Genomic DNA, 14019 nt, shown 5'->3' with positions numbered 1-14019 from the left:
CAGCAGCAAAGTCCACAGCAGACAAAGTATGGAAAGAGAGCCCAGCTGTCCATCAACAGATAGGTGGGTAAAGAAGATGCGGTATGTATATAAAATGGAATACTACTCAGCTACCAAAAAAAAAAAGAAAGAAAGAAATTTTGCCATTTCTAACAACATGGATGGAACTAGAGTGTATTTGTGCAAAGCAAAATAAGTCAATCAAAGAAAGATGATTATCATATGATCTCATGTGTAGAATTTAAGAAACAAAACAGAGGGTCATGGGGAAGAGAGGAAAAAATGAAACAAGATGAAAACAGAGAGGGAAACAAACCATAAGACTCTATCATAGGAAACAAACAGGACTGCTAGAAGGGAGAGGGGTGGGGAGATGGGGTAACTGGGTGATGGACAGACATTAAGGAGGGCATATGACGTAATGAGCACTAGACGACTACTGAATTACTGAACTCTACCTCTTAAACTAGTAATACATCATGTTAATTAATTCAATTAAAAAAAGAAAAAGAAGAAGAAGAATGGGGGCACCTAGGTGGTTCAGTGGGTTAAGCAACTGCCTTTGGTTCAGGTCATGATCCCAGGGTCCTGGGATCGAGCCCCATAGTGGGCTCCTTTCTCCCTCTTCATCTGCCTGCCGCTCCCCCCTGCTTATGTTCTTTGTCAAGTAAATAAATAAAATCTTAAAAATTAAAAAAAGAATGCATTGGTGAGAATTCAGGTTACCAATTACTTCTGAAAAACTATTATTATTCTGAAAAGAAGGCCCTACTTCCCAAAAAATACCTCTCTACTCAAATAAATTATAATGGATGATTCCCATTGTCCTTAAGGAACTAGAAACATTTCCTTGCTCTATATAACACTTAAAAAACTTCAGGACTAATGCAGAATCTTGCCAACTATAAGAGGCATCCACACTTCAAGTGAAAAGAAAGAAGAAAATAGATCTGTGGGGATAGAAGGCCTTAGGGCGTAAGTAGTAACTTCCAATTCTCATGACTCAGTGGAAAGGAACAAGGGTTTGACCTAAGGCTAAAAGGTAAGCACAAACCTGTTCTTCTTCTGTAAAGGGTACAAGAGCCAACGGAGGCAGGGGCTCCTCCTGTAGGATAGGCAGAAATTCTTTATCCAGTAGGTCTGAAGGTATCTGTATGACCAAACACATGACCATGAAATTAATGCTATCCCTCCAACTACAAAAATTATAAAATAAGAAAAAATACCCTTTTGTCTGCATCTTGGTGATTATAATAAATATGGAGTAAAGCTTATTCAACCACAATTACCTTCAGTAGTACTTACATATTCTGAGAGGGTAAAATATTAAAAACCCCAGTCACCTTCCTCTTCCTCCCATCAGACCACAACTTTCAGATATGATATACAGCACTAACTCTGGTATTCCAGAGTATAGAGTGGAAGAATAAAAATCCTTATGTTTACCACAAGGTACTAATGAGAGTTTCATAAATAATTTGATCTGTCCTTAGCAACCATCATTAAAATTTGAGATTCCGGGGGTGCCTGAGTGGCTCAGTGGGTTCAAGTCTCTGCCTTCAGCTCAGGTCATGATCCCAGGGTCCTGGGATCGAGCCCCGCATCGGGCTCCCTGCTCAATGGGGAGCCTCCTTCCCCCTCTCTCTCTGCCTGCCTCTCTGCCTACTTGTGATCTCTGTCAAATAAATAAATAAGTTGAGATTCTGCAAACCATTAGTAAAAGTAAAAACAAAGTATATTTGAAAAATAGAAAATATTAGCTCTCACTAGTCAGACAGTAAGTACTTTACACTGTTTGAGTTTTGATCATTCATAAGTGACACAAACATGATATATTTTAAGACATTTTCTCAAATGAAAACTGTCTATATTTAATACAAAAAGGGAAAGAAGAGAATGCTCCTCTTCTCACTCCTAACTTCTAAATGAAGAGCAAGAGGTGCAACTAAGAGAGGTGCAGCCATCAAATTGGGATAGAAATGGACATGAAGGAGGCATTAAAAGGTAATTAAACAAAGTATTAAGTGCTGAATATTCCCTGTTTCTATGAAGTTTTCTACTCCTGTAACAAAATCTTAGGTCTTCTCTAAAAAATACTGAGCTCCTTACACTTAGAAGATTCTCTGTCAATGACTGCAGGTTTCAAAGCAGGAAAAAAAAAACTGAAAAACCATGGGTACTTCATCTATCAATATATCACTATATATACCCTAAAATCTCATTCATAATTCTGAACTCTTTACTTTTCTCTTACCTTGTTATCTTTAAGGAAAAGTGCTAACATTTCTTCTCGACCATAACGATAGTCTGCTAACTTATACTTCGGCAAAGCTGGAGAAAGAGGAGGGGACGTGATACTCCCACCACTGGACAGAGCCCGGAGCCTAGAATAGGAGAGACATAAAAAATGAAATGTCAAATATTCTGACACTAAGAACTTCTATTTTTATATACTACAAAAGTATTCATTTTAGTTCTTTAGAAGAGCAGAAAGAAATCCCATTTTCTCAAGGTATCCAAGATTTTAGCTTTAATACAACCTGCTGTCATAGCACATTAAGAGAACAGTTCATTGAGAAATAACCAGACGACCATGTGGTAACTCCTTACTTAAAAGGTTATCATGGCATGTCCCTGAGAAGTCTGGCGGTGAAGAGGTGACTATTTCAAATCATAAAAGGAACAGGATTAAAACAGAAGTGAAATATCACCTTATACCTATTAGATTAGTAAGAATTAATAAATCTGACAATACCAATTAATAAATCTGGAATACCAGCTGTTGGTAAGGAAGTAAAACAATGGAAATTATCAAGCAGTATTTGTGGGATTACAGTGGAACCACCACTTCAAAGAATGATCTGCTAATGTTTAACAAAACATTAATATTTGTTAAATAAGAACGTATGCTATACAAAAGAAAAAGCAAAACATAGAAGCTTACAACAAAGATATACAAGCAAACCTGAAAATAAATTTATACTGTTTAAGAATACATATAAAATATACTAAGTATAAAAACAAATATGAATTGACAATACAAAATTCAAGATAAGGTTCTATCTGCAAAGGGAAGGAAAATATAAAGGCTGTTTTAATTATACCTGCAATGATTTATTTTCTCATTCATGCTATACAGAAATGTTTGTTACAATTTTATACTTTTATATGACTACAGTATTTCACAATTCATTTTTACTGGAAGCAATGATCAGTATGTTGAATGTGAAAATGCACTGAAGTGTTAATACAAGAAAAAAAATTTTAAGCCATATTTACTTCTAGGAAAAAATAAAAATATACTCCAAGAGAAATGGAACTGGGGTTAGAAGGAACATTTTTATAAGATGCTTTTATTTAGAGAGGAAAAAAAAGGTGGGTGAAGCTCAGCAAAAAATGGCCATAATAAAATCTCACTGCAGCACTGTGTCAAACAGCAAGCAGCAAAACCACTACCAGCAGGAGCTCCTTATCTGAGGGCTGCCTGAAATTCTATAAAGCAGTTAAGTATCAAGGGTAAAGGGGACCAAGGTACTTTACTTCAGTAGGTTAGCCTAAAGGAAAATTCAACAGAAGCATTAAAATATATTCCCCAAATTGTTAAGCTTTATTCACATACGCAAAAAAGGGAATGATCCACACATTTTTAAAAAAATACAAAGGAAAGCAGAACATTACTTGTCTATTAGTCAAAAATTATATGTGCATAAATATAAATATGTGTTTATATGTACAATAAGGAAAAAGGGGGGGATATATTAGTAAACTCAAGATTGCTAGGGTCTTTTTTCAATGTTTCTATCTTCTCTTTCTACTTACTTTTTAACATTTTATTTATGGACGATTTTGAACATACGTAAGAACACCAGGAATTACATAACGAACTCCTACATACCATTCACCCAGCCCCCAAATCAATAACCCATGGCCAACCCTGCTCCTTCTACCACTCCATCTAACCCTCCTCTGATACTGGTTTCAAGGAAATCATAAGCTTTCAAAAATTTTTTTGAAGGAAACTTTCCAAGATTTTGGGGGGACTTTTTTTTTTTTAAGATTTTATTTATTTGACAGAAACACAGGGAGAGAGGAAACACAGCAGGGGGAGTGTGGATGGGGGAGAAGCAGGCTTCCTGCTGAGCAGGGAGCCCCATGCGAGACTCGATCCTAGGCCCCAGGGATCGTGACCTGACCTGAAAGCAGATGCTTAACTCGACTGAGCCACCCAGGCGCCCCTGGGGGAAATTTTTGAAGGGAAGTTTTGTCATCAGTAAATACTCCGAAATGTTCTCTCCAAAAGAATTTTTTCTAGTCTGGATTTTGCTGATTTTTATCTCTGTGATATACCTTAACATGTTTCTCTGTTCTATGCATTTCATGTACATTGGTGACTGGATGTAAAGACCTGATCTGGAAAGACTACTTCCATGTAGTGGTGTGTTATGCCATTTGGAAGCACTTACTGCCTGGTTCGTTTTTTGAGTCTAGTAGTCCCTGAAGACCAATGCCAAGGTGCCTAAGTTCATTCACTAAGGTTACAAAGTGATTTTATTATATTATTCCTTCTTTATTAGCTGGAGTATTTTTAAGATTTTATTTATTTATTTGACAGAGAGATCATAAGCAGGCAGAGAGGCAGTCAGAGAGAGAGGAGGAAGCAGGCTCCCTGCTGAGCAGAGAGCCCGATGTGGGGCTCAATCCCAGGACTCTGAGATCATGACCTGAGCCGAAGGCAGCGGCTTAACCCACTGAGCCACCCAGGCGCCCCTGGAGTATTTCTTTAAGGAGAAATTTCTCTCTTACACTATTTAGTATTGTTACCCAATAGTATAGTTCATATAGGAAAGAAAAAAGTCTTGATTCTTCTAATTAGTTTTCAAAATAGGGACTTAATTCCCTAGCATCTTCCAATGATAACAAATAATTTTAATTAAGTTATTTCACTGCAATTATTAACAGTATTCAAATTCTCATCTTTCAAGTAGGCTGCGCACCTAATGAGGGGCTTAAACTCATGACCTTGAGATCAAGAGCCACATGTTCCACTGACTGAGCCAGCCAGGTGCCCCTCAAACTGTCTCATCTTTGACCAGCGAGAGACTCTTCAGGTATGCTCCTAAATCCTTCTGACACACCCTAGCAGTCTTTAACGGCTTCTTTTCTGTTATGTCAATATGTTCTATGTTCTAGGCATAGCTTGTATTTCTTGCCTCAGGCCTAGAATCAACCATTTCTCCTGAGAGCCTGATTCTCCTTAGTGCATATTAAAAATGCAAACTGGGTGCTAGGAGTGCTTATTGCTACTAGGCTGGTCTTTTGTTTTCTTTCCAAATATTAGACATAGCGGTCATTTAGTCCAACTCCTGTAAGACAGGTTGGAACAACCAGGGAAGAAAACAACATGCACATGAAGACTACTGCTGGAGGGCCCTCCACGAACTGCTCTCCATCAAATTCATGTATAGCTGGGCTTTTTCCTGAAAAAGTAGAATTAATATCCACTGAGAACTGAAGCTGGGAATTTTACATATGGATTACTTCACTTCATTTCATTTCAGCTTCACAACAACTCTAGGAACAGACGAGGGTTAAACAACTTGCCCACACTCAACCAGCAAAACAAAGTCTCAAACCTAGGTTTTCATGACTAAAAAGATCAAAACTCCCAAACTTTATTTAAAATAGGCAAGGTTTGGGAGTGGCTCAGTTGGTTAAGCATCTGCCTTCAGCTCCAGTCATAATGTCAGGCTCCTTGCTCAGTGGGAAGCCTGTTTCTCCCTCTGCCTGTGCTATCTCTCAAATAAAACTTTTTAAAAAATCAATCAAATAGGCAAGGTTTACTTTGCCAAACATTAATTTTAAAACATATATATTTTATTATAAATTATTTTAGGGGCGCCTGAGTGCTCAGTCAATTGAGCGTCCAACTCTTGATTTCAGCTCAGGTCATGAACTCGGGTTCACGGCAGGACCCTCACGACAGGCTGATGCTCAGCAGGGAGTTGGCCTGAAATTCTCCTTCTCCCTCTCCCCCCCCCACACACACATACACTCACTCACACTCTCTAAAATAAATAAAATCTTTTTTTTTTTAAAGAAACTATGTTAAAATATCTTTCTTATACTAAACCAAAATGTTTGCCACTCGTTCCAACCACTAGAGGGCACATCTTAGACGCTCTTTCAAGTGAAAAACATTCCTGTACTGGCAAATAGTCACAATGTCTCTTTAGAGACTTTCCTTCTTCTGGCTCAACATTAATTTCTTCATTTGCTCCTCACAAGGTTTCAAATCCACTTACCACCCTGGTCCCTTCCAATCGACCCTACACCCACTGCCCAAGGACTGAATGTCCAAAGTCGAGGACTGAGTATTTCTTATAAGCCCCAGATCTAAGAGTAACATAACCAGAGTGCATTCTCAAGAGATTCCTCCAGGACTGTGAAGAGAACGAACTAAGGCAAACTGAGAGTAATTCAAACTAAGATAGTAGCCTCAATGAGGAGATCTGTGCTCTACTCAATAATCGGCAAATCCTGTTCCAAGTCCCTCTTCACCTACAGATATTTGTAAAAGCTAAAAACACACCTGGGTAACATCCCTCCCTAAAAACCCACCAATGATCTTTAACCTCTCTTCTGACGGTGAGTTTTTTAAAACCCCTTTAATGCAGCATCCCCTCTAGCTATGCACTATTGCTCATCATTCCTCTTCATTTCAGAAACATCTCCACATCCATACTTGTGGCTTCATACTTTGTCACTTCAAACCCCAGAGCAAAAAAGAAACAAAAAAACACCCTGGCATAATCTGGCTTCTCCCCTACAACTCCACTGCTCCAGTGAAGTTCATCAATAACCTCACACAAATCCAAGGGACAATTTCCCATCAGTCACCTTCTTCTTTCTGGTCATGCTGAGATCTGTTTAACACAAAAGGCCCAGTTCTAATATGAGTAGTAGTAACTGATGGGTAGCATTAGAAGACCTTCTAAAACCCCATGACATCCCCAAATCTTCACTTATTATTGTTCCAAATCCAAACTTCAGTTTATGAAGGCAATCTGGAGTATCCATGTAGATGTGTATAGGAGTCAAAAAACATTTCTGGGTAAGCTCCTGATTCTCCACTCCAGCTCTGACCTCTTCCCTAGAGTTTTTAAGTCTTCCATATGAGCCTCTCAGCTTTTGCTTTAACATCCCCCAAACCCTACTCATCAGTTTACTCATCCCAAATCCCTTCATCACCTTAAGGCAGGTAAGGACATCACCATCTACTCAACCACTGGATTAAGAGTCTGGGAGTCATCCTTTACTCCTCACTTTCTACCATGTCCCATATCCAATTACCACATCCTACCAGTTTTAGATCCTAAATCTCTCAAGCCATCCTATCGATCTTACTATCCACACATCTCTTTCTTACCTGGACTGCTACAACAGCATCCTAAGTGATATAACTAGTCATCGTTCATCCTCCACACTACTACAAATATATCTCAAATGCAAACCCAAATAAAATGTTCCCTGATTAACAACTCTTCATTGGCACACAAGGATCAAATAAAATCGAGTTTCTTAACATAGAAAGGATGCCTCCAAGCTCATCTCTCCCACACTTCACAGTAAAGACAGTGTCTCAGAATTGCTCTCTTAAACTTGCTGTTTCCTGCCCCCTTGTCTTTACACATGCCTTTTCTGCTATCAGGAAAATTTTATTTTTTCAAGCCATTTTCACTTGTAGGGAGGGAAGACTGCTGGGGGAACAGAGAGGTTAAGTGCAAGGAGGAAAAGGAAGAGTCAAGTCAGAATGAGGAGGATGAGGAGTTGGAAAGAGAATGGTACAGGGAAGAGAGCTCAAAATCCTCAAGACCTAGGCTAGACACAAGTACCAGCTCAGCCTTCATGGAACTAACTGGCTAGTGGAAGAAAAAGCCAATAAAAAGTCATGCAAATGGGGCACCTGGGTGGCTCGGTGGGTTCATCCTCTGCCTTCAGCTCGGGTCATGATCCCAGGGTCCTGGGATCGAGCCCCGCATCGGGCTCTCTGCTCAGCAGGGAGCCTGCTTCCCTCTCTCTCTGCCTGCCTCTCTGCCTACTTGTGATCTCTGTCAAATAAATAAATTAAATTAAATTAAAAAAAAAAAAGTCATGCAAATAGACATAAAGCTATTGAAGGATTTTGGAGAAAACCTGACCCAATTTATATCTTAAGACTGCTCTGGCTGCTGAACAATGAGAAGAATGAAAGCCAGAAAACATCACGCCACTCTTGCAATTGTTTATGTCAGAGATGGTGGTGACTTATAACAGGGTGACAGCAATGCAGGTGGAGAGAAATGAACAGATTTGAGATACGTTGGAGATGAAACGGAAATGGCACTGGAATCGACTAGATGTAGAGATACAGAAGTAAAAGAAATATCCAGAGTAACTCCAAGACTTTGGGACTAAGCAAATGGGCATACTGTGGTATTTAAGATTAAATAAAACTAAAACAGAAAAACTCATGAGCTCAGTTTCAGAAAAGTATGAATGATGAGATGTTTATAGGCATCAAATAAGCAGATTAATATACTATACTTCACTACACTTCCTTCACACGTCAACATTATAGTGAAATTACTGTCAGCTTCCCCACTGCATAATTCAAAGGCAGGTACCATGTCCTTTCAACCTTTTTGCCTCAGCACCTAACACAAGACACAGAACGTAGGAGGCATGTGAGAAATGTTTTCTAAACAAATCTTAATATTCTCTTCTAAAATATATCCTGGGGGTGCCTGGGAGACTCAGTCAGTTAGGCATCTGCCTTCAGCCTAGGTCATGATACCAGGGTCCTGGGAACAAGTCCCACGTCAGGCTCCCTGCAGCAGCGGTCTGCTTCTCCTTCTTTACCTGTCCCTGTTCACATGTGTGCGCACCCTCTTTTTCCCACCCTCTCTCAGATAAATAAAAATAAAATATTAATAAATAAATAAATTACACCCCTGGATAATACCAAATTACTATCCCTTCAGACCACACAGATATCTTTCACTCTTTTTGGAAAACTGGGATGATTAATGCATCCCATTCTTCAGAAATTCTCTCATTTTCCCCACAAGCCCATAAGATGATACTTAGTAACCCAACAATAACAAGTTTTTCTTCTTTGCCCTCATTTCTCCCCACCCCCATGAGACTTGAGTCCATTATTTACTAAGTGCCTATGTTTAATATACAAGGGTAAACAATGGGCTTACCAAAATTGAGAAATACAGTGCCTTTCTTATGTTCTTTTCTGAGTAAGGTAAACACAGAGACACAACACAAAGATGTAACTATTTTAACACAGGTATAAACAAAATGCTTTGGGGGAAATAAGTGCCTCACTTTCTTGCAAGGAAAGACCTGGAAAAACTTTCCTTAAGACCAAGGAGATGAGAAAAGAAAACCAGAAAGAGATTCCTTGGCTTCTTCCCCATAAAGCCAGGTAACTATCTGCGCTTATTCCCCCTACGATAGATTCCTTCATCATCTACACTTATCTATTTACAATCCTCAACATAAAAATAAAAATAATCCCCCCCCAAAACAAGTAAATAATGAATTTGTTTTTTTTTTTAATGTCTTTAAGTATATATACAAACATTTGCAGGAAAAAAAAATAGGATACAAACCAAAATGTTCACAATGGTTCTTTGGATGGTAGGATTAAGGATAACTTATATATTTCCTTTTTCTTTTTGTACTACCACTTCCTCCAAGGTTTTCTAGAATAAGCATGAATTACTTTGTTACTGAACCAAACAAAAAAATTTAAAAAAAAAATCCAAAAACCCTAAATCTACCAGATTTAAAACAAAAAAATTTTTTTCGTTTTTTTGTAAGGTAGTACTTAGTGTTTTGTCAAGGGTGAAGTAAACAGGCATTGGATGGGAATTAAATTCGCACAACCCTTCTGGTGGTCAATCTGTCCACACATCATCCAAAGCCTTAAAACTGCAATTTTTGTTTTAATAATTCCACTTCCAAGGAATTACTCCAAAATAATCAGCAATACCAACAAAACTGTTCAAGGATATATACACACACATATTTATAATAGCAAAACATTAAAATCAACTTTACTTTCCAACAACTCATTCACTCAATGAACAAATATTTATTGAGCACCTACTATATAATGCAGGCACTAGAGATACAGCAATGAACAAACTATACAAAAACTGAGACCAAAGTACCTGCCCTCTGGGAGCTCACAGTCTAGTGGGAGCTGGAGGATGGGATTTAAATAATAAAGAGAATAAGTGAGTAAAATTGCCACATTCTATTTAGATATAGACCATTAAGAAAAAATTAAGCAGAGTAGGGAGATAGGAAATAAGGAGAAGGTATTATATACAGATGGGTCAGGAGAGGTCTAAGGCAGTAACATTTGAGTAAAGACTATTGTTTTATTCCTAGAAACTATCTACTCCTCCATTAAATCTATCACACCTTTTTAAATTGCTTTAGTGTTATACAGTACATATTTTTATTCTAAATATAGAAATAAGCTAAGACCTAATGACCCCACATCCCTACCTTAAAAAGTCCATGTATATGGTCATTCATGGTCTGTCTCTATCAAAATTTTCAACATTCTCCCATCTTTACTACTTCCCCAAGTATCAGTAAATCTGCTCATTTCATCCATTTCTTATTGAACATTTGTTTTTACATCATAATAGAAAAATGATCTTAGTAAACAGAATAAAGCATCACTGAATTCGTTTCTGTATGGTTCAGAGCGACACTCTAATGGAATGCAATCACTCTAAATTTTGATTCTCAAGTGTTCCGGACACAGCTCCTTACTTCAGGTTCCACAATGAATACAATGTTACATGCATGGAAACACAGCAGCAGCTTCTACTCATACTGCAGCTTCTAAGCTCAGGGTTATCTGAGTTACTTAAGGGTCTCATATATTCCCTTTCCCAAAAGAAACGTTGATATATGGTACTAAAAAGGCAGTGTGCCTACTTAGACCTCCAGTCCTCAGTTTAAAAGCATTCCAGGTGAGTTAAGGGAAGGACCCTAAGCTCTAATAATGCCTGCACGGTAAAAATCCGGTAAAGCTACTGTTTAAGCATGGGACTTCTACTAAAGCTACTTCAGTTCAAATTTTGTATAAAACCTGGACTGATCAAACAAAACTTCAGAGTACCAATGAAAAATGTGTATAGTGCTACTGGTAGACTCGGTCAGTGACACACTGAAACGACTCCAGAAACCCATGGTTTAGGGCAGAGGCCAAATAACTTTTCTCTGTAGAAGGCCAGAGAGTAAATATGTAAGCTTTTAGAGCCAGATGGCCTCACCTATGACTACTCAACCTTGCCACTATGGTATGAAAGCAGCCAGATAATACGGAAACAAATGGGTATGTTTTATGTTCCAATAAAATTTATTCATAAAAACTGTATTTATAGTCTCACAGGCCATAGTTTGTCAATCCATGATACAGGACATCAAGCTAAATGTATACTAACTTAACTCTAGAACATCTCCAGCAGTTTTTTCTTTAGGTTGAATTCCTAGTGTTGTCTCTTTTTCTTAAAAGGCGGGAGAGACAACTTCCTTAAATTAGCTGACAAGTTTAATCATGTTTTTACAAAGAAAAGTGTGTAAATACAAAAGAGAAGCAGTTACAAATTCTGGACAAAGGCAGAAGAGTTACACACAAAACAGTTCAACAAGTGAGCTATATAGATTTAAACCACCTTATAAAGCTAATAAGATGTGAATTAAGATTTAGCTACAAGAATGTTCATCAAAAATACTTTTATAATGAAAACCTAAAAACAGCCTATATATGCTACATCTAGAAGGCTAAATAAATGATGGTACATCATACAATGCAACCATTTAAGATAAAGAAAACATTTATTTAAAAAAAGATACTTTTGATGTGGCTATTTTTTAAAAGCAGGTTACAAAGCTGAATGTACAGTATGATCCCATTTTTGTGAAAATAAATGTACATATACACAAATAAGCATACATAAAACCACCCACAGAGATAAACTAACTTATTTACAGTAGTTATATCATGGATGGTAAAATTATGGTGATTAGATCTTCCTCTGGCTTACTTGTAATCTCCAATTTCTTCAGAAACATATACTGATATGGCAATAAAACTATTTTTAAAATACAAACTAAGAACTAAAACAGGTACAGCATTACTTAGGTCAACATTTCCAAAATAATTCTCAAAGTAGAAAAGCTGCTTCAGTTCTTAGAACTTCAAGTAGTGATTTCTCCTCAGTTTCCAAACACTAGCTATAAGGGCCAAACAAATTTAGGAATTACATATAAAAAGAAATGCATAAAATAAGTTAATAAGTGTCTTCAAACAGAGAGTTACTACAGAAGTCTGCACCATTTTTCACCTAAACAATCAGGAATGTTTAAGACACCATTCCAATTTATCTATTTTATATACAGCTTCTGGCCCAAGATTTGAATAGAAAAAGCAACTATTCATGCCACTGACGAGAGGATCTTCAATCACCAACATTGGGGGGAAAGGAGGAAGGGGGGGAATCACACTACAATGTGATGGATCTCAAAATTCCATGAGAATTCCATATTCAGGGTCCAAACACATCTGTAAGAGACTCAAAGGTCAATTAATTGTTATTATGGCAAATGCTATCCCAATCTTAGATGAGCTACAGTTAATAGCCAGTATAATTCTGGACCACCTGCCTAGCCCATCAATAAAATAAAATTCAAATAATAATTCAATAAAAACTATGTTTTCAAATAAGTCTATGAATAGCACTCATGAAACAGCATTGTAGCAGAAAACATATACAGATAAAAATGTTACAATTATATGTAAAATTTTATATGCACTTAGACAAGGGCTCAAAAAAAAGGGCAAATAATTTGCTAGAGTGGTGGGATTGCAAGTCCATTATCATTACATAACCATTACCAGTGCAAAACCAGACCAAGAAAATCTTGTCATCATTACAAAGCCAGACCAAGAAAGCTTTTTTTTTTTTTTTTAAAGATTTTATTTATTTATTTGACAGAGAGATCACAAGCAGGCAGAGAGGCAGGCAGAGAGAGAGGAGGAAGCAGGCTCCCTGCTGAGCAGAGAGCCCGATGCGGGGCTCGATCCCAGGACTCTGAGATCATGACCTGAGCCGAAGGCAGCGGCTTAACCCACTGAGCCACCCAGGCGCCCCAAGAAAGCTTTTTTTAAATACAGAATGCAGTCACTAACCAAACATAATTTATTCCTAGAGAAGCTACATTGTTTTCAATCAGGCACAAAAATCAAAGTCTCAAAAACATATACATTTATAAACCACCCAATATCTGTACAAATACCTTACTACTATACTAGTAGTACATCCAATATCAGATAGGATGAGATTTTGAAAACTCACCATTCAGGCCCAAAGTTCAGTGTCTGCGTTTCCGCTGCCATTCTTTTCCGGTATCTTTACAATAGATTTTTATATGTGGAGAAACCTGTTAATGAGAAAAATATCTCTATCCAGTTAATCAAGAGGAAATGCAGAATTCCAGTCTAGAAACTATATCTAAGGTGTTTTACTTATTCCCTGGCTCCATTTAACCAGAGCCAATAGAGTAAGATTTTTTAATCCCTATTTATAACAGTATAACAGGAAAAGTAAAATTCATAAATCCCCTTACATTTCAATTCACCATCTTCTTATGTTTATCTGGGGAAAGGAGGCATGGTATAAGATGAACCCAATGAGATAGGTGGGAACAGACCAGGCAGGACATCAGGGACCAAACTAAGGACCTTTTTCATTAGCCACTGAGCAATAGGGAGTGAATGAAGGTAACAGATTTACATTTTAATATATATTACTCCCTTGCAACAGTTCTCCCATTACCATGAGGTATGTTAAAGATTCTTAAAATAAGGGGCGCCTGGGTGGCTCAGTGGGTTGAGCCGCTGCCTTCGGCTCAGGTCATGATCCCAGGTCCTGGGTTCGAGCC

At 37.7% G+C, this 14019-nt stretch overlaps 1 protein-coding gene across 1 annotated transcript in view; it reads right to left on the bottom strand.

Annotated features, from left to right (window-relative positions):
• The window catches only part of GIGYF2 (GRB10 interacting GYF protein 2), a 151544-nt gene that overhangs the window by 106611 nt on the left and 30914 nt on the right, over positions 1 to 14019 (bottom strand). Inside the window, 3 exon segments of the mRNA XM_047721379.1 lie at positions 1055 to 1150; positions 2255 to 2384; positions 13434 to 13518. Coding sequence (XP_047577335.1) covers positions 1055 to 1150; positions 2255 to 2384; positions 13434 to 13474 — 267 coding nt within the window. The 5' untranslated portion in view covers positions 13475 to 13518.

This window comes from Lutra lutra, chromosome 3, assembly GCF_902655055.1.
Source record: "Lutra lutra chromosome 3, mLutLut1.2, whole genome shotgun sequence".
Taxonomy (NCBI): Eukaryota; Metazoa; Chordata; class Mammalia; order Carnivora; family Mustelidae; genus Lutra; species Lutra lutra.
Note: the sequence above shows the minus strand (reverse complement) of the source record. Positions and strands in the feature narration are given on the sequence as shown.